The sequence below is a fragment of the Amphibalanus amphitrite genome, unplaced genomic scaffold (assembly GCF_019059575.1).
Source record: "Amphibalanus amphitrite isolate SeventyFive unplaced genomic scaffold, NRLGWU_Aamphi_draft 000028F_arrow, whole genome shotgun sequence".
Lineage (NCBI taxonomy): Eukaryota > Metazoa > Arthropoda > Thecostraca > Balanomorpha > Balanidae > Amphibalanus > Amphibalanus amphitrite.
In genome coordinates, this window is record NW_024881524.1 from 16,292 (window position 1) to 41,587 (window position 25,296).

The following is a 25,296-nucleotide window of genomic DNA, read 5'->3' on the forward strand; positions in this document are numbered from 1 at the left end:
GATAGTATTTCTATAGCCCTGTAAATTCTACACCTTTTATGTCTGAGCATTTTTTCTGTATCTTCAAAGCTATAAGCCTGTCAGCCCTTCCCGCGATACCTTTTTTGTCGAAAATGGCAGAACATGACGTCATTCTGACGTCATCTGTGTCCAACCTATCATAGGCTTTTGAAAAATGTTATGGTTAGAATGTGTAAACTTGATGTTTGAAGGGGTCCTGAAAGTTTGGTGACGATATTTGCAGTGGCTTAAGAGATATTTACGGAAAAGGTCGGGGGGCCGTTTCGCCCTTCCCCTACGGGGCGCTGGCTAAACGTGTTCAAAGTCCCGTGCTTCGCAGACTTCGATGTTGCGTGCCGTAGAAACTGGGACGCAATTTTGAATGACATGCTTTACGCTGAATGCGTTCAGTGTAGCAAGCTCTCCGTAAGTCACTGATAATGTCTACTCTTGTGCCCTTGCCATTGTCCACCAGGATTTGTAATGGGTCACTGCAGGGTCCCGCCGTAAGCACAAGGACGGCCTCCTTCCCCTCTCGCATGAACACCTCACGCCTAGTTGAGCACTCAGGCTCCACAGAGTGAGGGCGCAACGAGGGATATCGGTCTGATCATCTCCCGTGCAGCTGGGGTTGAGACATATCCTGTATGGGAGACCACGGTACCGCGGAAACTCTCTGTTGTAACTCGCACATGTCGGAGATCAGTTCCCATGCTCCACAACCGGACCGGATCTGATCCGGTAGACAGTCTGCTAGCTCTGGTATGAACATGGAGTCAGAGTTTAGGACTCAGACTCTCTTTTTAGACGGCGTCGAAAGTGATGGCGTCACCTGCGAACACCCGGCGGGTGCGGAGAGGAAGGTCGGTACAGTCATGCGTTTCCTATTCCTGTACCACTCCCAGACCCCAAAAACCATCCGGTTTTATAGACAGGCTGAGATGAGCGATGCTGCTATATGTTGCAAAGGTGCGTCACATCACGACAAAACGTTGTGACCCAGTATATTTGGTATCTTGATTATCTTTACATGACAGTGCTTATATTTTTTTTTTTTACTTAAATGGATTTAGAGTATACTTCATTTCATGACATTGATTTTTTATTCATCACCGTTTTAAATTCAGCTAAGCAATAATCTCCAAATGATGAACAGCACGACATAGGAACATGCTTCAAACAATGCACACATTAGCAATGAAGTAGTACTTAGCAAACGTTGACCTTACATACATATTTGTGTAACTGCATGGTTAATTTTAAAAATGAAAAGATCTATTACGAGTTATTTTCCTGTCTCTTTCCACCGAATATGTCAAAACAAAGATCGATAATGTTTTGTGCATTTGATTTCATACAAAATTGCTCGTGTTCATTCAACCAATACGCATGTGATCTAAGTCTACATATATCATGCACATTTATGCAATATACATTACCCACCATACATACAGTATACCATTCACCCATACATCTGTATTTAAGGTCAAATGTGTGTGATATTAGCATCACCTGATTGCACAGGCGACTACCGTCAGTAACTTCTTACACACACTTCAAAGCCACTTGGCCGCGCTATACTCTATTCATGTTTTTCCCATGTTTGTTGATCAGTCTTACGTCATTAAAGGAAGGGTGCCACCTTCCGAAATTTTTGTTCTATGAATCTATTTTACTTATTTGAATTTTTAGACGTGGTTAGCGCGTCCACAATATACAAAAAACCGAAACATTGCATTTAATACATTGGCCAAAAAAAAAGATCGTTGTTTATATCACCACTACAACTCAAGGTCGTTTGATGTGGCAGCTAGGACGGCTGGCATATCCTGTTGTCATGGCAACATATCATTCTGCCATTTGCATTGATGGCGCAACTGAGACAAAAAGATGAACAAATAAAAAGGAAGAAGATAACATGATTTGAACTAAGTTGTAGTAAGTAAGTTGAACTAAGTAAGATACGTCAAAAGAACATCAAATAAGTCGAGTAAAGGTTTTTCCTTTACAATGCTTAAGAGATCTATGGAACCCTTCACCCTTCATGCAACTTACTAGAAAAACTTCCCAATTAAAATTTTAAAACTTAAGTGTATACCATAAAGAAAAAATATACCCTTTCAAAATGATAAAACATGCTTCAAAAGTATAACTTTTATACATACCTTTGCTGATTTCATGTTTTATAAAATACCCTTAACACGACGAGGAAATAGTGCTGAAGATTTTTGCCTGCCCGAATGCTGGCAGCAAAACTCGCAAATGATAACTTCACGTGCGGATTCAATGCTGACCGTCTCGAGCATAGGTAAGTGAAGCCGGTTTTTAGGTTCATGTGAGGCTTATCTTGTAAAAACTGCGTTGTGTCCAAAAGGTGGCACCCTTCCTTTAAACTCTTTCCATAAAACTAGTCAGCTAAGCAACTCTATTCAAAACCGTTTCACTTATTGTGTTAAGTCAATACCTATACATAAGTGCAATGTGCATAATAATTACAAAGTGTATTTAGTCAAATACACGCAATGATCGATGACTGGAAATTGACACTTAACGACACGAGTTTGTGCTTGAATCCTGTCACTACTCAGCTGAAGGTTCCTTTGTTCATTACGCTGTTTCACTCAGCCTCTGCAAATGCAACTGCAGACAATGCGAAAATGACATGACCTATTTCTACGGCTTATGGATGAGTTTAGACAAATATGATGACCTTGATATCACTTGCTGTTTCAAACGTGAGAGAATAGCAGATGACGCGTGAGTACCTGATGCACTATTTTTCTGCTATATTTTATGTCCTCTACACAAGACAATGTACTTACACTATGATTACTCAGTGAACGCCTGCCAATGACCACTAGCGTACTCCACAAGATAACATCAGTTTCGTAATCGAAGCGCCGTCTGCAGTTTGCAGGCTTTGCCGTGTGTATTTTCCAAGGCTAGCATCTCACGGCTGTATAAAAGCAAGCTGCAATGGAGCTCAGGTATCCACTCAATCAAAGTCCTGCAGTGAGATACAAACTCCAAACCAAATCGACAATGAACTCCTATTTTGTGGTAAGTGAGAAATTGCTTAACTTTTTATACTTTGCAGAAAATCCATGCAATATAAATTTCATTCGAACTATATTCCATACAATCCATGCAATATTAACATTCAACCTTGCCAATTAGCGAGTTTGTAGTCAGTCATGAATTTGATAAAATTAAGTGCATTAACCAAAGGTTATAAAAGGGAAATTCAAATTTTCGAACTATATTATGGTCACAAAGCGATTTATCCTTAGTTCAGTCTGCATAGGTTTCAATTTCGAACCTTACAGCACCGAAGTAATTCACTCAAATTCCACAGCAATCGTAACCAAATGTAGTCGAGTTATCTAGATTGGCAAAGCCGAGTTATCTAAATTGGTATTATATAGCATAATCGAAGTATGGTACCCTTTGATATGTAACGGTCTTTGTTTGTTTTTTCTTTGTTTGTTTGTTTGTTTGTTTTTTGTTTGTTTTGTTCTTTTCACATTTTTCTTTCCTATCGATGTTGGCATGTGTTGTTTAAAGATTTTTGGGTATAACATCCAGCACTTACCACTTCTTGGATGATGATGAGCCTCATAACGGGCTGTTTCTGATCAATCTATGACTTTCCACTTCAGGTTGTCCTCGTCGCTGCCCTGGTGGCCGTTGTCTCGGCTGCCGGAGGGTTCAGGCCGATCGGCTATGGTGGTGGACAGTTCAACAGGGGTGGATTCAGCAACGTTGGACGCCTGAACAGCGGCTTCGGCGGCGGCGTCAGCAACTTCGGCAGCGGCTACGGCAGGGGCGGCAACAGGTTCATCGGCGGCAGACAGCGGTTCAACAGCGGCTTCAACAAGTTCAACTCTGGCTTCAACTCTGGCTTCAACTCCGGCTACGGCGGAGGTCGTCTGCACGGCTCTGGCATTGGCGGCGGCTCCTTCAACCGGTTCCGCAGTGGCGGCGGCTACTTCTAGACGGGGACGGAGTCGATCTAGTACCTGATGGAGACACTTTCATCCGTCTCGACAAGATCTTAAACAACCGTGTCACACACGATGCCTGGTGATTGTCGTCTGTATCTCAGTGATTGACCAATAAGTGACCAATCACACACAGACTTACCATCATGAATGTTTGAGTGTAGTAATGTGTGTAGCAATTGCGTTGAACCATGCAAGCACGTTGTGCGTTATGTCCATGTTTCGAAGTACAGTATCCAATGAAGCTTACTGTCAATGCACAGTACACACTGATGCTGATTTGTCTGTGACATGTCATCTTATCAATAAACACAAATATTCTTACGCGTTGTTGTGGTATGCGTTGCGTGATTTTCGAGAAAACACTGGCCAAGGCATGCGAGACAATAGGATAGGACATGTTTGCCAAGTTGGCTAATCATGCTTCAAATGTTGAGCAGTAGAACAGTACAGTAGCATGCATGCATTAACCCGGCGGCCGCTGGGCCTCCGCGCCACCCGCCGGCCGCTGGGGGGGGGGGGGGGGGTGGCATATAGTTGCCCCCCTTTACTTCTGCGACGATATCGTCGCAACGCGAAGAGATAGAGAGACGAAACTTTGCACACATCTTCCTAAATACCTAGCCGAGGTTGTGTCCAAATTTGGTGTCGATCACATTTGAAATGACGTCACAGTGACGTCATAAGTGAAATTATAGATTTGCGACCCTCATATTCCTCACGATACATCAGATATATGGGACCGAATATAAAGGGTCGATTATTGGTCAGAAACTAGATGGAAGTGTAGCTAGATGTTTAGGATGACAGCAGGTGCTGTCTAGTTCATTTACAGTTGAGTTTCATGCTCAGCGTCATCAGAAACGGTCCATATCGAAAAACGACAAAACTTTATGACGTCACTGTGACGTCATCTTAAGTGCTACAACCACCAAACCTTTCTCAAACATTGCCTAGGTATTCATTTGAAGGTATGCCAAGTTTCACGTTCGTAGCTCATCAGATTTCGGAGATATTTCACAAAACGTAAAGGGGGGCAACTTTTTGCTCCCAGCGGCTCGTGGGCTAATTTTTGGCTCTCTCCGATGATATCTTAGCACCTAATGACAATGCGTTGCTGTTATTGGTGTTGTGTTTGCAAAAGCTGTCTCGTGGTGATCTGTCACGTCTGACGTCAGAACACCAGGCCACTTAAGAGCTGACCGGAATTGTAACTACATATAGCAATGTTAGCGTAAAGTTAGGCTATTCTCGCGATTTGATCCTCCGAGGCCCTTGGTTAGACAAGAAATATAATATAAAATGTTTGTTTTTTTCAATAATAACACCAAATCTTCCCAAAGTCCTCTCAACCAGCTTCCAGACCCCCGTGGTTTAGACCAAATATTGACCTTGTTTTGTTGCGCCGTGCCCGGAGCGTCTCGGGCAGCACGCGCCGTTCAAGGCACCGCAGCTGTTTTCTCCACAAGAGCACCACTCCACAGTGATGCAAATGGGGTTCACGAGTGGCCATAAATACCGAAAAGGCCCAAATTTCAAGTTCATCTAATCGAAGAAATCGTAATATTGCCAGACAGGCAAATGTTTGAAGTGTCTGAAAAAACATGATTTTCACGTTTTTGTCAAAACCGGCCTCGTGTATGATTGTCAGAAGTCGTGACATTTTCTATGTCGGAAAATGACTGTCAGATACTCGCAACTTTAAACGCCGCTAGCGTGCGTTCATTTCATACAAATGGCAAACATTATACATGGCAATGATCCCCAAAGACTGCTGCTTCTATATGCAGGGTCACAAAAAGCCGTATCTCTTTTGGTTTGGCGTTGATCTAACTATTTGTCATCATATTGCAATCGCAGTTTTTTATTCAAAAATATTTGCTTTCGTTTCACCTACAGCAGTTTACACAGTGTGTGCCCGTTAGTGAACCATACCATAGCATTCCCTAATCATTTCTGAGCCGTACTGTGAAAGAATGAAGGCGCTAGTACAGGGCTGACCGGCGCTACTAAAGTTTTCGTCCGTTGCGGTCGGGTGCCGCGGCGCGGTGGTCGGCCCGGGCGGCCGCGCCGCGGGCGGACGGCCACAGCGGGGGTTCGTCGGTGCATCCCTTTGCTGTTCCTAAACGAAGTGTCTTAGCGCCTCGCGACAAAAACCAACGGATTGCTCTTGACAAGATCTCGCGAGTGAGCATATTACTTTTGACTGAAGGTCAATATTTGACCTACTTATAGCAGGTCAAAGTTAAACGTCTGTCGAAATTGCAATCCGCGGTGAAAGCAATCCGCCCCGACCGCCACACCCGACCCCGCCGGACAAAAACTTCAATAGCGCCGGTCTGCCCTGTGCTAGCGCCTTAATTCTTTCCCGGTGTGACTCAGAAATGGTTTGGGAATGCTATGGTATGGTGCACTAACGGGCAGACACTGTGTAGACTGCTGTAGGTGAAACGAAAGCAATTATTCCTGGCGGGCTCCGCCGGGACAAGAAACTGGCGGGGGGGCCGATTCGGCCCCCCCTTCAGATCTCAAAAACTACACATCGCAGCGACAAACGGTAAACGGCATCGGATACGCACGGTCAAGATCTACAATTTTTACAAAGGTCATTTTCAGGTCAGGTCAAAGATGACGTCACAGGGGTCGAAAAAGTCAAAATGGCGGCACTAGATATGGAGAGAGTTTTTCTCGAATAACTTTCGAATTAGTCAAGATAGGAACAAACTAAGGGCATCATCGTGATCCTCTCGTCAATCCGCATCGAATGATATATATGTTGACCTCGAAAGATCAAGGTCAAAGGTTGACCTCAGGTCACGTGACCTCGAGGTCATCATGTATATCATTCGATGCGTCTTGACGAGCTGAACACAATGAGACCATCCACGCGTCTGTAGCTTGTTCCTGTACGGAGTTATTGGCCAAAAACCTTTGGTGACCTTTGATGACGTCACATGACCTCACAGCTGCCCAACAGCAAAACAGACCTCAAGATAGTGAAGGTTGATCGTATATGAAGTCATGTATGGTATATGGGGCCATTCCGACCCGTTTTAGTGGTAAAAACAGGGAGTTGATTTTTCCCCCATTGACTTATAATGGGGAGGTCGCGAAACTGACCTGACCTTTGGTCACCGATATCAAAATTCCGAGATATACAAATTGCACATACTGGTACCCTAACTAAAGCCTGAAGAGAAGAAATTGATCGGTCAAAAACTCTAGCTCTGGCGTGATTGCAAACTTTTCTGAGGTAGGGTCACCAAACCGCCTCTGGTGACCTGACCTGAGGTCAGATCAACTCAAAATTTTCAGACATGTTGCGTAGAAGCCTTTTAGGAAAAGTCAGAAAATTTGAGCTTCCTAGCTCAACGCGTTTGGGAGAAATAACCAAAAAACCTCAGGGGGGGCTCCTGAGGCCCCCCCCTCGCCAGGAATAGGGTTAAAAACTGCGATTGTAATATGATGACAAATGATAAGATCACCGCCAAACCAAAAAGGATGCGGCTTTTTGTGACCCGGCATGAGAAGCAGCTGGCTTTAAGGATCATTGCCATGCATAATTTTTGCAGTTTGCATTAAATGAACGCACGCTAGCGGCGTTTGAACTTGCAAGTATCTGACAGTCATTTTACGACACAGAAAATGTCACGACTTCTGACAATCGTACACGAGGCCGGTTTTGACAAAAATATGAAAACTATATGATTTCAGATGCGCCAAACATTTCTTTGGTTAGCCATTTAGCGATTTGCTCGGTTTGGTAAACTTGACTTTTTGGTATTTATGGCCACTCGTCAACCCCATTTGCATCACTGTGCACTCGGACAACACAGTATTCTATGTACCGTGGACAACACTGACCCTCGGGCGCCCGGGCGGCTGACCTGCAGCCCAGCCCGGCCGGTCAAGGTCACGTAAGGTCACTGTCCCGCAACGAACCGTGGCCCGTACTAAGACCAGATACCTATATACATGAATCCGAAATGATTGATCTTTGATTTCAGTTGATCTCAAAGCAAATGACAGGCTAGGGTCTATGATCCCACTGGATCCCACGTGGTAAATAGGTATATCCTGGATCTTTGATCTCATAGGATCTGACAAAAAATCAAAAACAGGGATATGTGATCCGAGTGGATCCCACCATATGCAACTTGCGGAACCATGTTTCCATCTGGTTTCATGTCAATAAGTGCCACAAAACTAATAAATAAGTTGCTCCTTGTAATCACATAATATCCCTGAAACCAAACCATCGAAATAATAAAAAAATATCAATATTTCTATGCCGACGAGACTAAGGATCTGTGGTCTCACTTTATCTTGTTTAGTCTCTGAACTATGATCCCGATGTATGCCGCGACAAATGAGAGTTGGATCTATGATCCCATTGAATCCGAGATCAAGATCTGTGTGATCAGATCCCAGGTCCATTTTTGTCGGATCCGTGCACATGTCTGACTACGACTTTGTTCCCACATCCCACATGGCTTACGAGATTCCGATAAGGCAATGTGTCAAAATGAGAAAAGCTTCACCTCTTTTAGATTCTTTTATATTGCTTGTGTCGCGCTAATTAATGAGTTTACTAACGAAAACAAATGATTGCTCCTCTCATTGTAACCTTTGAAGCTCATTTAAGGCTCGCCGGACCTATTGGTTTTCTACATACGCGGCGGCCGAGAGGTTGGTACGAACCCCCTCGCTGTTTCGCCCCTGATAGAGCTAGAGCGTCGCGGAAAAAACGAGCGTGTTCGTCGTCACGAGACGCAGTGACTGGTACCCGCTTCTAACCCAGCACCGCCTGGGCTATTTCCGTACCCACGACAGCCTGGGGGGGGGGTTCGCATCCGACCCCCCCTGTTATCTCGAGAACCAATGGTCGTATCGAGCCCCGCGAGGCGGCGTTCGAAAGGTCTCTACGAGACCTTTCCAAAGCACTCTTAAGATTTTAAGATTGAGGTCAACTTTCGGGTCAAGGTCAGGTTAAAGGTCAAATTCAGGGGTTTTGCATGATTAGGCTTACGGACAGCGGAATCGATAGCTGCTGCTTGAAACTCACCAAAAATGACCTCAAAGGCCTAGTGAAGGTACCATGTGCGTATAGCGGTCATACTAAGTACGGGTCAATGTCAGGTCAGGTCACGAAAGGTCACGGTTTTCACTTTCTGCTACATGGGCGTGCGACACATGTTTTATGGCTTATTTTTCACGCCGAATCCGATGGCAATGTTTATTTGTGACCCCAAGTCACTGTGCTGGTGATAAGTGTGCATTGAAAGCATAAAAAATCGTTTATACCATACATAACTAAACGAGGGCTAAGAAAAAAAGTCAATTTTTCAACTTTTTATTTTTGACATAAAAATGCACTTTCCTAGACGAGCTTTGTCCCAGGAATCTAGTGGTGTCATTTGTTTTTACATGCGATGTTCAGAAGTGCCTCTAATTCACGAAAATGCTTATGACGTCACCATGCCCTATGCATGTTGGAGCTTTTTTTACAATTTGGGGGTCAAACATCAAGATAGAAAGTTGAAATTTGTGACATCTAATGTTCTAATGGAGCTCTATAACATATATTCCGGTTTTTTGGAAATTCCGAAAATTTTGGATTTTATTAGCTGTTTTCCAAAAAATATAGTTTTTGAATTTTTAGGGGTAAATTTCGCATTTTATGGAAAATCAGAGATAACCATTTTAAAGAACTCGTTGAGCTGCGTCTATTCATGTCCTTAATTTGCAATTTGCTTAAAATCACGATTTTTGGCGAATTTTTAAACATTTACCATTTTTGACTGAAAACGCCATGTAGTTACATCACTAAAATCGATATATCTAAAAAAATTGGAAATTTTTTCTTAAAAATTGCACAGGAGACGTCAAATTGATGGGGGAGAAGGTATGCCAAGTTTCAAGTAGATAGCGTAAGAGGTTCATGAGTTATTAGAGAAAAACGGAGGGGGGGTCGGATCTGACCCCCCAGGCGGTCGCGGGTTAAGATATCAGGTCAACCGGTGACCTATAAGGTCAGGTCAAGTGACCCCAGGCACAGGTTCCGTTTTCATAAAAAAAAAAACTTCGCCAAAAAAACGGTTGCAGAGCCGCGATTCTGGCCTCATCGTGTTCGCCCCGCGCGCGCTCATGCACGTCGAATGGTATATTTTTTGTTCGGGTGTGGTCAATTTGAGGTGTTGACCTCGGGTCAAGGTCAGGCGGCGCCCCCTAGGTCACGGAGCCGGTCGAAGGAGATAATGTTAAATTTCATTCGATTTGGCAGATCTTTCTGAGTCCAGTTGCGGCTCCTGCAGCTCACTAGCTCAGTTTGAGCTCAGTTTGATCGGGAGTTATTGACGAAAAACTCTTATGACCCGATTGACGTCATAAATGACGTCACGCAAGTTCAACAATGGAAAAGTGAAGCATCGAACCTTGCAAGGAGTGCAAGAAATCATGATTGCGTGTGCTTGAGATAGTTTGAGATCGTTTCAGGCGCTGACATTCCGCTGAAAGCAGTTTTCCTTTTTCCCCATTGACTTATGAGACTGACTTATTGACTTGACTTTGTGAGGACACGTGACCGACCTGACCTCATGTACCTTTTAGGAAAAAGCAGAGATATGCAAGCTGTGACACCTCACCTCTACGTCCTGTAAGTTTCCTATCCCTGTGAAAGATCCTCTGGCACTGAGGGCGTTGCGGAGTTGCGACATCAGAGGACCGTGCAGAGGTTCACTTATGACGTCATAGGACAGTGACCTGACCTTACCTGAAAATGCGGTTGATGTTACAACTTACAAGATGCGGCTTGGATCAACGGCTAGGTATGCCAATTTTCAGCTCTCTATCTCCGGCGCGTCCGGAGCTATCGCGAAGAAGCCTATGGGAGCGGCATCCCCCCCCCCGCCCTCGACCGGCGAGGGCTAAATCCCTTTGCCGCTTATTACGACGTGGTGCTCGAACCGAGGTAAAAAGGACAAAAAAAAAACGCCTACGCCTACCCTCCCCATTCCTGTACTCCAGTCGACGCGTGACCTCTATCCAGGCACATACACACTCTCCGCAAAGACCTTTGGGCTCTGATCGCTGTTAACTAAATAAAATTATAAATAATGGAGTATGTACCTACCCCTCGCAAAAAGATGTATTTTATCGAGGATCTACGTGAACTCTTATATAACCAATGTGCATACACCGGAAAGGGTCGTATGATGTTGCCATTGTCCGTCACCGTAGGTCAGTGTGCACTACACTTGCATGCAGCCATCGGAGCGCAATATAACCCGCGCCCTGGTGGGGGGGCTATTTTTTGCCCCCCCTCCAGACTTTTTGATATATCTCCAGAACCGCTGCGCCGATCGTCACCAAACTTTCAGTACCCTCCCGGACATCAATTTTACACATTGTGACCAAAAATTTTTCCAAAGGCTATGATAGGTTGGCCGGAAATGACGTCAGAGTGACGTCATGTTCTGCCGTTTTCGACCCAAAAAAGGGTTTCGCGGGAAGAGCTGTCAGGCCTATAGCTTTGCAAATACAGAAAAATGATAAAGACATAAAAGCTGTAGAATCAACAGGGCTACAAAACTGCTATCTCGGATTTTTGAAATTTTTGGATTTTGACCCCCAAAAATCAAAAAATAAATTTTTTGCATATAATAATCGAAAAATCCAAAAAGGTTTTTGAATTTCGCAAAAACCGGAATATATGTGATAGTCCTTACCGCCTTCCATCCACATACCAAATTTGAGATCGATACCTCTTTTTTTGGCGAAGTTATAGCGAAAAAACTGTTCAAAATTGATGACGTCAAATTTTCAAACTCAATTTTTAGCAATTCTAGACCCCGTAGCGCAAAACAAAGACCACCATTAGACTCCCCGTGACGAGCTGCATCGAATCAATACCCACTTTATGCAAAACTATCAATTTTAAAATTTGACCTTTTTTGGCCTGACCTTGACCTGACCTTGACCTGAACTTCACCAGAAAGTGACCTAAGCCGTACCTGATGGTCTTATAACCAATACCATTGAGTTGGAAATGAAAAATTGGCCATAAAACATGCATCACACAACCTTAGTAAAGTTGGGCTCATGTGACCTGACCTGTGACCCTTGGTGACCTGACCTGTGACCTGACCTGGTATTGTCAGTGACCTCTAATAGTAATATATCTACTAGGCAACTGACGCCCTATCGCTGATTCTCGACAAAATGCGTTTTCCTCGGTGTTATAGCGCATTCCCTAGAAGACCCGTGAACGGTGAAACATTTCATCTTTGACCTGACCTGTGACGTCATCGGTGACCCCGAGGTCAATGAAATTTGGTTTTCCTCGACAAATTTGACAGGCCTTTCGAACGCCGTTTGAATTTTGCGGATCCGTCCAGTAGTTTCGGAGATACGAGGGGGGGCAAAAAATAGCCCCCCCCCCCCACCAGGTCGCGTTATAAACAGACCCCACCAGGGCGCGGGATAAGTCAGGGTCAGTTACCAGTTACAACACCTTTAGTTTTGCTACAAACCCCTATTTCAGAGTTGCTAAACCGTGGAGTATAAAGACACAGAACGGCCTACAGTCTGCAGTCAGTCAGCATTCAAACTCCTTTAGAGAAGCAACGAACGGAACTCAACATGAACTTCAAGCTTGTGGTAAGTGCTATAACAAGAAGCAAGGAAAATTATGTGAGCCCTGGTCACTGGAAAGGAGATAGAAATAGCATTGATACTTGGCTGTAATATTTCATTGCGGCTACAGGTCTGTACTGGAACAAATGCTTGTGAAAATTCATCCGAAAATACTCGCCACTCCCACCAGTCTCACCATATGACCCTCTGCTTCAGGTTGTCCTCGTCGCCGCCCTCGTGGCCGTCGCCTCGGCTGACGGCGGGCTCAGGGGCAGCCAGTTCAGTGGCCGACAGTTCAACAAGGGTGGACGCTTCAACAACTTCGGACGCTTCAACAGCGGCATCAGCAGCGGCTATGGCAAGGGCGGCAACAGGTTCATCGGCGGCGGACAGCGGTTCAACAGCGGCTTCAACAAGTTCAACTCTGGCTTCAAGTCTGGCTTCAACTCCGGCTACGGCGGAGGTCGTCTGCACGGCTCTGGCATTGGCGGCGGCTCCTTCAACCGGTTTCGCAGTGGCGGCGGCTACTTCTAGACGGGGACGGAACATGGACTCTATCTAGTTACCGCCTGGTGGAAACGCCTTGATCCGTCTTTCCGCGACACTGGGCAGTCGACCCACTTGTTATAGTAACGCATATCCCTACTGTGTTGTACCGTACTTTGTGTGAATGATACAGGTGGTTTCAATGTGCAATGGAGCTTACTGTCAATGCAGAGCACACAATAACTGCTGATCTGTCCGGTTGTATGATCTTATCAATAAACACAAACAATTTTAATATATGGTGTAATATGCGCTGTTCGACTAAAAAACACACAAACGCACACAAACACATTCAAGGCCTGTGGGACAGTATGACATGTTCGTCCATTCAGGTATTCATGCTTCAAAGGTAAAGCAGTAGAACAGTACAGCAGCATTCATGCAAAAGTGTAGGCTTTTCCAGATAATATGTAAGAACCTAATGACAAAGCTCAGTTGTTGTTGCCGTTGTTTTTGCAGAACCTGTGACCTGTCACGTAAGGTCACTAATCCATGCTAGCCCGGCACCGCCTGAGCTATTCCATATGTATGTATGTATGTATAATACGACCGCCTGCAAGGGTCGGATCGCATATGAACCCCCTCCCCCCCCCTCCGCTATGTTGAGAACAGGGTTGTACACCAATCAAGTCGATTGAATTGATTGATTTGATTCAACGCGTATTTTGAGTTGATTGGATTGAGTCGATTGACTTTTCGAGATGACTGGTTGACTGACTCGTTTGACTTTAGCGACTGGTTGACTGATTTGATTCCCGAAAATTAGAGTGACTCGTATGATTGAGTCGATTGAATGGAAAGTTCAAATAAGTTTTAGTTGACGAAAAATAATGACACCAATTGATGACATCAAAGATCACAAAACTACACTGAAAACTGCTTGTCATCACAACTGCAATATGGGGTAGATGGCCAAATAAAGAACAGGGCCTAAACATGAACAGCCAACTTTGACTTTCAACTGCAATAACTGCTCCAATCCTGCACTGAAAAAAAAAATGACACCGTATAAGGGATAAATTGACTCTGACGAAAAGTCCGCCCCACAGGGGGGTCACCATGAGTCCCTAGAGGGGAATCCTAACACCAAAATATGGTGTTCGACACCGTATACTGGTGTCCAGATGCAATAAAGGAGGGCATCAAGACTCCTTAAAAAGGTCGCGACTCCTTTCGAGTGACACCCTCCCGGAGAATCACTGACCCCTTGTTTTAGTGTCTGACGCCCCGCATAATGGCAGACTCCCTTGCGTGACACCCTTCATGAGAATCATTGACCCCTTTTCTTAGTGTCTGACACCCCGTATATGGTGTCAGACTCCCTGCGTGACACCCTTCAGGAGAATCACTGACCCCTTTTCCTAGTGTCCGACACCCCCCCCCCCATATGGTGTCAGACTCCCCTGTTTCGGTGACACTACGTTCCGGTGTCTGATTTCTTCCTTAATGGCTCTCAAAATGGGCTCACTGACACGCATAATGTGGTAACATAATGAAATGAAAAATCCAAATATGCTAATAACGTTTTTATATTTTGATACCTAACATCTTTGGATTTTTCATTTCATGGAGGTACCACATCATGGGTGTCGGTGAATCCATTTAGGGAGTCATTGAGGGAGACATCAAACACCGGAACGTGTGTCATCGAAGCAGGGGAGCAAAACACGTGACGGCAAGTGACCGGGTCCCACCGCCCGGTCACTTGCCTCCCATCACATCTCCCACCATTACACGTGTCGTTCGGCCGATGCGCCCGCTCCCCCCACCCCCACCCCCCTAACCCGCCAACAACCGCCAAACCCGCCAACAACCGCCAAACCCGACAACAGACACAGGAGTGGAAAACGGTCGTGTATTACAGCTGTACTCCTGTCAGCGGACCACACAATCTACCATGGCGATGAACCTGCCTCTCACCTGTCCTGGGTCACTCGCAGTGGGCAAAAAAAATCAACCGATCCCCCTCCCCGCCTCCTTCATTGCCGGTCAGCGGCCGTCGCTAACGTCTCACTACTTGTAGATCTTATGAAGCACACGCTCCGTGACCTTTGTGACCTGCCTGCGGAAGCCGCAAACTTTGTTGTACAGGACGGAACCCAGCCGCCCATACCCTGAAGGGAATTTGGCGGCAAAGACCCAAGTGGGCCAGAACCCACAGGACCAGTTTCACGTCACCGTTGGCTTCAGGGATCAGCTGGGCTTCGTCCGATACGATGACGCCGGCGTCCACCATCCTGATGCCGACGTTTCCCCCAGCCAAGAGGACGTCGAGGTCTTCCCCCAGCAGGAATGCCAGATGCCAAATGGCACGATCTGACGAATGAAACGCAGTTGTTAACATTCATTCACACTAAATTTCATAACTTAGAACGTACACGGACGGAGCCTTGCCAATCCCGCGCCAGGGCTGTCTCATCCCTATCTCCGTAACGTGTCGTGTGCGACCAATGACGTCACGGCATTGCGGCGTTCTGATTGGGCGGCAGCTCCGAATCGCCCGACTGGTGGTCCCCGCTCGACAAGCGCACGTGCACCGACTATAGGCATTTGTAGTGGCATTGACGGCAGAAAAAGTGAGCTAATGCAGAGCTCTGAATATACTTGAATGGTGTCTAAGCCGGCAGTAATACGTAAAAACGTCAGATAGGTTTCTTGTTCGTCTTGATTTGAGCTTTTATATGATACGATTTTTACCTTGGTGTCGAGTCTGGCAGCTATGTGGGAGAGCCCTAAAGTTGGGTCATTTTCCATAGGATTGCATTACAGCCGTCCGACGCTTCGTACCTGTGACGTCACGGAAATCGCTGCTTTGGCCTAATGAGCATACCTTCTATATAGGGCCTTGATCCCGCGCCATTTCGCTTCTGAGCGTGATAGAGTGCATCTGGACGAAAACGAAACATTTTTGGACGATAACGAATTTCAAAGAGAGAGAGAGAGAGAGAGAGAGAGAGAGAGAGAGAGAGAGAGAGAGAGGGAGAGAGAGAGGGAGGGAGAGAAAGAGGGAGAGGGAGAGGGAGAGGGAGAGGGAGAGGGAGAGGGAGAGGAGAGAGGGAGAGGGAGAGGGAGAGGGGAGAGAGGGAGAGAGGAGAGGGAGAGAGGAGAGAGGAGAGAGGGAGAGGGAGAGGGAGAGGGAGAGGAGAGAGGAGAGAGAGAGAGGAGAGAGAGAGAGAGAGAGAGAGAAAAAGAGAGAGAGAGAGAGAGAGAGAGAGAGAGAGAGAGAGAGTACGAAGAATTACAGAGGGCGTGCGCCTACTTACCATGCGGCCGCGGGCACCGATGTTCATTGCAGATGAGCTCCTTCAGCCTCTCCAGGTTACCCAGGGCCTTGCCCCGGAACGCTTTAGGTTCCATGCCTGTCAGAAGCTCCACTTCATCCCAGAACTGCAAATAACAGGACATATTTTAAGTCACCTACTGCGTCCCATTCTGGCACGCAGCCCCCTCGCCTTGGGAGGTAGTCCTGCTTATTTGACCCACTGCGTCCCTGGTATACCCAGTAGCCCTGTGCCCTGTCCGGTTCCCTGACCTGTGCCCTGTTGTGTGCCCTGACCTGTACCCTTCCCTCTAAAATGTCCTGTGCCCTGCCATGTGTCCCTGTCCCTGTAACCTGCCATGCCCTACTTTCTGCCCTCCTCAGTGCCCTACTCGGTTCCTTGCCCTGTGCCCTTAGTCGTAGCACGTGCCCTCTGCTCAACTTTGGGACGCAGTAAAAATTTGTTAAAATATGTCCTGGCAAATAAGGCGGAAAAAGAAGACATAAAACAGGGTATATACCTACCATTTTGTTAGTTGAAGGGTCACAAAAACGACAAACTTCAAGCAGGAGGTTATAATTACATAATTCTTTTTAGTGCTCAAACGTGCCTTACAGTAAAATAGCCACCTAACATGGGTTTTAAAATAGCGACATCCATCGCGTAGGTGATAAGTGAAAAACCTCTACTGGTGCTCATAGGTGTCAATTTAAATAATACCCCCCCCCCCCCAATGGTGCTCTCGCCCCCTCCCCCCTTACTACATCTACACTTGTTGCGGCCAATTTAACCCGCGCCTGCTGGGGGGGGGGGGGGTTTGAACACCCCCCTTGTGGTTTTTCGCGAATATCTCAAAAACGGCGGCGCGGAGCGCCGCCGTTTTTGGTACACCTTATCATACATCAATTCTACACATGTAGTGAAAATTTCAGACCAAGGTCATTCAAGGTCAGGTCACCAAGTCACTTGAAGTGACCTCACCTCATAAAAAATTTCAATGTCTGTCATAGCTACACCGAGTGACTGATCGCTTTGAAACTTTCAGCGATTGCTAAGAGCAATAGCATGTACAAAATGTATATCTCAGAATTTTGATATTGATGACCTAAGGTCAGGTCAATTTTGCGACCTCCCCATTATAAGTCAATGGGAGAAAATTGAAATGCGCCTCTTTTGGACAAAAGACATTATAAACACCCCCAAACACCGAATTACAAGTGGTTTAGACACACTGAACATGAAAATGGTGTCCGTGACCCTTGTTTATGCCCTGAGGTCATCTTAGGTCACGAATGGTATCTAACAGTTTTTTGCAAATAACTTTTGATAGAGGCATGCTAGAGCGATGAAAACGCCTTAGATGTGTTCAGCTCGACGATACGGATCGACTAATATGCAACATGACCCTTTCCGGTCAGGTCATGACCTTGACCTGAGGTCAAATTTTCAAGTTGACCTTTCAAGGTCAACTTATAGTTCATTCGATGCGTCTTGACGAGAGGAACACAATGCCGGTAAAAGTAAGCTCGTACAAGGCTTGGGTCAAAAGTTATTGCAGAAAAACTGTTTCCAAAAAAATCGGCTATTTTTGCAGTTTTTGCCCCCTGCAGGCAAAACCGTTGACGTTAGGTCAAATCTGAGAGAATTACTCAGAAAGGGCTTTAATAGGGCTATCGAATCCGATTTTCTGCGGCGCTGTAGCTCTATTGGTTCTCGAGTTATGCGTTGGCTTCTTGGAAATTTTCGACATTCGACCTGGAAATCGGCGAAATTTTGCCTTCAATGACCTCTGGTGACCTGACCTTTGACCTGACCAAAAAATTGACCGAAGTGATTTCGTCATTATTTTTGACGCTCTTTCGAACGCCGCCTTCCGCGTATCGCTACGTGGCCCAGGAGCCGAGTTACAAGGGGGGTGTTCAAACACCCCCCCCCCCCCCAGCAGGGCGTGGAAATCCAGGACCCCCAGCCGGGCGCGGGTTAAGCGGCAGAGCACGAAATTCAGAAATAGTGCAGGCAATTTCAATTGCTCGGCAAGTGCGTTAATATATTGAATCGGTGCACGATATTCGGCGTACATACTGCTGCATATTTCGGCGTAGTGCAATATAAATAACATTAGTGAAAACGTTTCTAACCACACAATACAGAACACGAATGCACTGCTTCTAAAATTTAATGCATTATATCTGAATATTATGCGCTAGGTATATCCGAATAGCCTGAACTCTGCCGAACTACCGATGCACTATGCCGTACTGTCGAAATTGGTCGGACTATTACCGAACTTCATGCACTAGTAACTATGTCTATAATTAGCAGTATAATGGTGTACAAACACATGTCGTAACAGGGGAGTGACACAGTTTCTTTAACAATGATGGACAAACATTAATGATATAGAAAAGAAAGGAAATGATAAAGAATAGGAGTTGGAGCTGGAGACGTGGAAACGCTACCACGACTCAGCATCTATGAATTACTCACAACCTTAAACTGAACAGATCTGGTACTCACCGCCTGCTGAGGCTGACAGAATCTCCACTGACAGCGACGTCTGAGATGATGAGCTTGCTGTGGTTGTCCACTTCCGCTGGGCTGTCAACGTCCAATAGCTCATCCGGCCACACTGCAGAGCACTGGCTCACCCTAACAGTCCCACAGCACCCTGGCTGTGGGACACCACAGCCACAGCAGTGGCTCACCCTCCCCCCCCCCCCCACAGCAGCGCACAGACTACGGAAACACCACAGCAGGAATATTTTAAAATCTTGTTTTAACGCCGGCTAAAAAATAGGGGCCGAAATCGGGGGACTTTTCAGTTTTTGGGGGGGATCAACTTGACTGACCGTTCAACCCTACCCTCCTAATCGAAAATCTGTTGCGACGCCACTGCATTCAAACAGGATTTTCACAACTCTGCATACATGCAAAGCATCCTCTGTGATTTTCACAATAGGTACGACCCTGAACGTAGGCATCGCAATCGGCGCAAGTTCAAAACAGGGCCCGTATGGCGAAAACAGAAATGAAAACAAAAATAGGTAGGTACAATGCAACTTACCGATAGCTTGAGGAAGTCCAGAATATGTAAATAGACGAAAGTGTTTTGATGGAAATCTAACGTTCAGAAAGCGAGAAAAATGGATCTCGCAATTGGATTGGCTACTTGTCTCACCGTCGCTCATGCATCTGATCGAAAACTTTGTCGTGGACCAGAGAGCGCCCTTTCTGAGCGACCACGCCGCTTTGTCCGTGAGGTTATGGCGTCCTCCCCCGTCCCCAGACGCCACGCTAGAGAGAGCAGCTCTGTTAGGCACATATCCGGAACGGAGAGGACACGGTGTAGCGCGTAAAGCGGTGCCAATTAACTCCATCAGCGGAGAAGGTTTCAGTGCAGCTCTCCCGGACCCCGCTCTTTGGTGGCGACAGCTGCACGACACCGAAGCAGACCAGCCAATGACTGTAGATAGGGTCTGTGAGAGGCTGACAGACACACTGTATAGCGCCTGCTTGACCGCTAAACGAAGTGACCAACGCACTCACAATGAGTCAGGTGGGATGACCCACGATGCTCAATCTCGCTGGCAGTTTCTGCTGAAAAAGAATGATGCAAAGGCGATTTGGAATTCGATAAACTGGAAAGGAAAGATCGAGTTCCGAGATAACGATAAAAGTAAACCAAGCGATGAAGTGTTCCGCCGCCATTTCGAGACTCTCTTAAACCCTACATCACTTGACACAGAGCTGAGAGTGCCTGAAACGAGTACATACATGCCAATTTTGGATGATCCCATCAGTGTGGTGGAAATCAACAACGTCATTAAAGGTTTTCGTAGAGATAAAGCTGCAGGTATAGACGGAATACCGCCTGGAATTCTCAAAATGCTCGATGGTGAATGGTTACATGTTTTAGCGCAGTTATTTAATATGGTTTTTGAAGGGGAATATCCGGACCAATGGTCGATTGCAAAACTATTCACAATTTTCAAAAAGGAAGAATGGACGACACCAATAACTACCGTGGCATTAGTATCCAGGGAGCTTTAGCCAAGGTTTATGATGGTGTTTTAAGAAATCGCTTTGAGCTCTGGTTTCAACCTGATGACGAACAGGCGGGTGGTCGAGTAGGCAGAGGCTGTGCCGAACAGTTGTTCATTCTCAGGTTAATCATCGATTATGCTCAGAGGACCAAACAAACATTGTTTATAGCGTTCATAGATTATATCAAGTCATACGACAAACTGAATAGGAATATTCTTTTGCAAAAACTGGCTGATCAGGGATGCGGTGGCAAATATCTGACAGCTCTAGCGAACAGTCTAAAAAACACAAGGAACTCCCTAGGAAATGTAATTTTTGCATCAACGGCAGGGGTAAAACAAGGGGCGACAAACAGCTGTTCACTTTTTACGTTCTACATAAATAGCACAGTGAGGGCGATTAAAAGATATGGAAGAGATGGATTTCTCGAAAACCTCCATTGTCTTCTTTTCATGGACGACACAGTTGTCCTTGCGACGTCAAGGAAGGCTTTGGAACACAAGTTAAAACTGCTTCACCGAGAAGCTGAATCAATATGTATGGAAATCCATCCTCAAAAGTCTAAATTCATGGTAGTTAACTCGAAGGATATCCACCCCTTCTATCTGCAGCATATCATCATTGAACATACCGATGAATACATTTATCTCGGTACGCCTGTCATGAACGCCTCTCTTCAGAAACAAGTTAAAGCACATATCGATTTCAAACGGAGCCATCTGATAAAGTTCAGTTCTTTTCTTAAGAAAAACGCAGAGGCTCCCTTTTCGGTCAAAGAGCTAGTTTTCAAAAGTGCCCTCAGCAGCTCAGTGTTATACGGCTGCGAAAGCTGGCTGTGCAACGACATAAAATCAGTTATTTCACCGATATTGTCAGCGCTAAAGCAGCTATTGTCGGTTCGCAACCAGACATGTACGGACTTAGTTCTGGCGGAAATAGAATATCCAGACACTACCGCTATTGTCAAGGAAGTCCAAAGGAAATTCATCGATAAGTTGACCTCCCGTGAAAACTTTAATACCAGCTCAGCGTTCTTTGCACTAAATTTAGCGAGACAAGCAGGCGCAGGGGCCGGGAAGTGTATTGATGCTGTAATGCGATATGAATCTGGGTCTTTTCGAGCCGCCAGTCTGGCGAGTACTCAGACCAGGATTTGTGGATCGACATCTTCGAGAAGAGTCACATACTGTCAGTTTAATCCCCACCTCAAGAGACACCCAATGTATGATAAAAATGTTCCCGAGTATGTGCGTACCGCATTTACTCGAATTCGTTTAGGCTCCCATAGGCTTAGAATTGAAACGGGAAGGTGGGCACGCTTGCCAGCAGATGAGAGGCTTTGTATGTGTGGCGCGGTTCAGACGGAGCGGCATGTGTTGTTGTTTTGCCCAGAAACAGAGCCTGTTAGGGACAGTTTCCCCAACCTGAATTTTAGGGATTTAGAAGCGCTTATGGAGGGAAACGTTTTAGATTTAGCAAGGTTTTGTCACATGGTTTTAGATCGGTTCGAGTGTTTTGATCGATGACGTTTTGTTTATTGTGTTATGTTCTAAGCAACCTTTTAGTACGTTTAGAAGTCTATGACATGTGTTTTTGGTGGACACGCCTGTCATCTGAGTTTTATCCATATTCATTGTATGTATAATGTTTTTATCAAGTGTCAATAAACTAACTAACTAACTATGCAAACACCGAATATAAATGTAAAGGCCTATCGCCGCCCTCACCTACCCTCATCCGAGCGACGCCGAACGCGCGAGCGCACCGGACCAAGCTCCGCGCCGACTGAGACGCTCATGCGCCAGTTCATGCAGGAAGTGACGTCACAGAGGCCTCTGACTCCACGGAAGGGTGCCAGCAAGGCCCTATAACAACAGGTCTGGATGGAGTTTTCTACCAGAAATATACTAACATTTCTCACGTGGACCAATGTCAACCTGATATTCATTAAAAATAATTGAGTTTTGATGGATGGTTTGTGATTAACTTCGTTTTTTTATAGACACAATTTTCATTATAATAAATTTAATTATTTTATTCCTCTTTTGAATTCTTAAAAACTAGGATAGCTGAAACAAAGTTATAAACGTTATAAATGCAACTAAGTTTGCAAGACAACGTGTTCTATAACAATATTGGTATCATGGTTGCCATGGAGACCTGTTCAGATTCATTGGTTTGTTACGGGGTTGCTATAGAAACCTGAGTTCATAGAACAGTGCAAGCAAATACCGTTGCCTAGCAACCTCTTCGTCGGTAGCACCTCCGTCGCGCTGGGAGGGAGCGCAGGATGCCGGCACGCCGGGAGAAGATACCAGAATACCAGAGTCAATAGCGCCGAAGCATCTCCACGTGCACGTGGACCAATCGGGAAGGGGTTGGCACCATTCGACGTAGCGATCCGCCGGAAAGACGGTGGTGTCCGTCACGTGAGACGATGCAGCCACGTGTTACGCGTCACTATCACGTGGCGCCACGTGGGGCTCTGCAAAAATATTCTGATGACATGGGTCAAACATATGGATGGTAGCCAGTAGCCACTGGCGGCTCCAGCCACCTGTCATGGGAGGGGCATTTTAGCGAAGGGTCCCAAGGTAGGGTGCCCCTAAAACTAAAAACTCTTCGGATTTAAGCCACTATTTTTTTTTTTTTTTGGATTTGCCGAAATCTATTTTTAATTAAAAATGAAAAAATCAAATTGAGCCTCATGCCGTTTTGCCCCCCCCCCCCAAAAAAAAATCATCGGAAATATGACCGAAGTTGACATTTGTATGTACCTGGAAGGAACATTTAACTTTTTAATTAATTGAAGTTGGTTTTAAAACGATGTCCAATGCGTAAGCATCCCATTTCGATCAGTGGCGGACGGCGCGCTCTGATTGGCTAACACTCGAGGTTAACCACCTTGTAAGGGGGTCTGACTCCCTGTGAACGGGAAAGGGTGTCCCGACACCTTTTCCACATCGCCTTTCTGTGGAGTCGGACACCTTTACAAATCAGTCCAAAACACCTTGTAATGGGGTCCGACTCCCTGCGAACGGAAAAAGGTGTCCCGACACCTTTTCCACGAAGCCTTTCTGTGGAGTCGGACACCTTTACCAATCAGTCGGAATTTACAGGAAGGAGTCGTAACTCCCCCGTCTGGAGTCGTGACACCGTCTCTTGTTGGAGTCTTGGAATCAAGGGAGTCAGCCCGTTTGCCCCATGGGGAGTCGCGACACCTTCAGGACAACACCAGTTCTTGGTGTCGAACACCATATATTGAGATCGACCTCTCCAATTTTTGGAGTTTGAACCCAAATTTAGAGATCACTGACACCTGTAAGAGGAGTCAGATGTAATGTGGGGTGTCAAAATTTTTATCAGTGTGGTGATAGAACCTGGCGATGCACCTACCTACCTTTCTGCACTCAGCAGGAAACGTTTTTTTTTTTTAAATCCAGATAATAAAGTGCAAGGCCCTATATACTAATAAAGTGTGATTAATTAATAATTCACATCTCCACATCTCCTCAGAAACAAGCCACTGAACTCTATAAACCAGTATAACGCCTTTTGGGGCGACTAACGGAGCGAGCGAGAGGGTGGGCCTTCCACGTGCGAAATTTCGATGGGGTACCTCCAACTGACTTGTGCACGGCACCCTACTAACCGGTCACTAGCGATGGGCCAAATTTGGGCACAATCGGCCCAGCCGTTCTCGAGATCTGGAAGCGGCACCCTGCACGTGCGCACGTGCAAAATGGGTCCCAACTGACTTGTGCACGGCACCCTACTAACCGGTCCCTAACTGTGTACCAAATTTGAGCGCAATCAGTCAAGCCGTTCTCGAGAGCTGGAAACGACCCCTGCACGTGCGCACGTGCAGCAGCACCCCAACTCTGGCACATGGATAGGCAGTGCCTAGTGGATGCCTACCTACATGCCAACTTTCAGCGCAATCAGCCAAGTAGTTACCGAGATATTGCAACAATTACAAAACTGACACCTCTTCGTTTTGCACGTGGCACGTGCATAAGGGATCACCCACATGCATCGGGAATAGTCCAATAGTTGGTAGAAGGAATGAAGCTACCCTACAAAAATTACCGCATGTAAATCGGTCAACGGTCGTCAAGTTAGATGTAAGTGAATCCTAATCTATAATCTAAGATTCGGAATCAGGTGAGCCCCTACGATTTGGACCAAACTTGGTCAGTGGATAGTACGTAACGTCCTGATTACGATGCACCCAAAATCTAAGCTCGGCCCGCCATATTTACGAAGTAACGGATGTTTGAATTTCAAGGTCATTCGGGAGAGCCCCTACGATTTCCGTCAAAATTTGTGCACGGACACTCTAGATGCTCCTCATTACGAATATCACAAAATTTAAGCTCGGCCCGCCATATTTACGAAGTTACGGAGGTTTGAATTTCAAGGTCATTTGGGTGAGCCCCTACGATTTCCGTCAAAATTGGTGTACGGACACTCCAGACGCTCCTCATTACGAATATCGCAAAATTTAAGCTCGGCCCGCCATATTTACGAAGTTACGGAGTCACAAAGTTACGGAATTTCAAGGTCATTCGGAGAGCCCCTCCGATTTTCGTCAAAATTTGTATGCGGACACATTACATGCTCCTCATTACGAATATCATAAAAGCTAAGCTCGGCCCGCACTATTTCAAAAGTTAGAGATGTTTGAATTTCAGTGAGTTTCAAACGTCAGTAACTTTTGAAATAGTGCGGGCCGAGCTTAGCTTTTATGATATTCGTAATGAGGAGCATGTAATGTGTCCGCATACAAATTTTGACGAAAATCGGAGGGG

The 25,296-nt window shown here is 45.8% G+C and overlaps 2 protein-coding genes across 2 annotated transcripts in view; one reads left to right on the forward strand and one right to left on the reverse strand.

The window, feature by feature from the left end:
• Positions 1-25,296, reverse strand: part of LOC122365018 (abscisic acid and environmental stress-inducible protein-like) — a 57,553-nt gene that overhangs the window by 4,567 nt on the left and 27,690 nt on the right. The window lies entirely within an intron of this gene.
• LOC122365008 (ctenidin-1-like) lies at positions 2,693-4,319 on the forward strand. Its single transcript, XM_043335883.1, has 2 exons — positions 2,693-3,060; positions 3,660-4,319. Exons 1-2 carry the CDS (start codon positions 2,977-2,979, stop codon positions 3,993-3,995), a joined length of 420 nt encoding a protein of 139 aa, XP_043191818.1. The 5' UTR covers positions 2,693-2,976; the 3' UTR covers positions 3,996-4,319.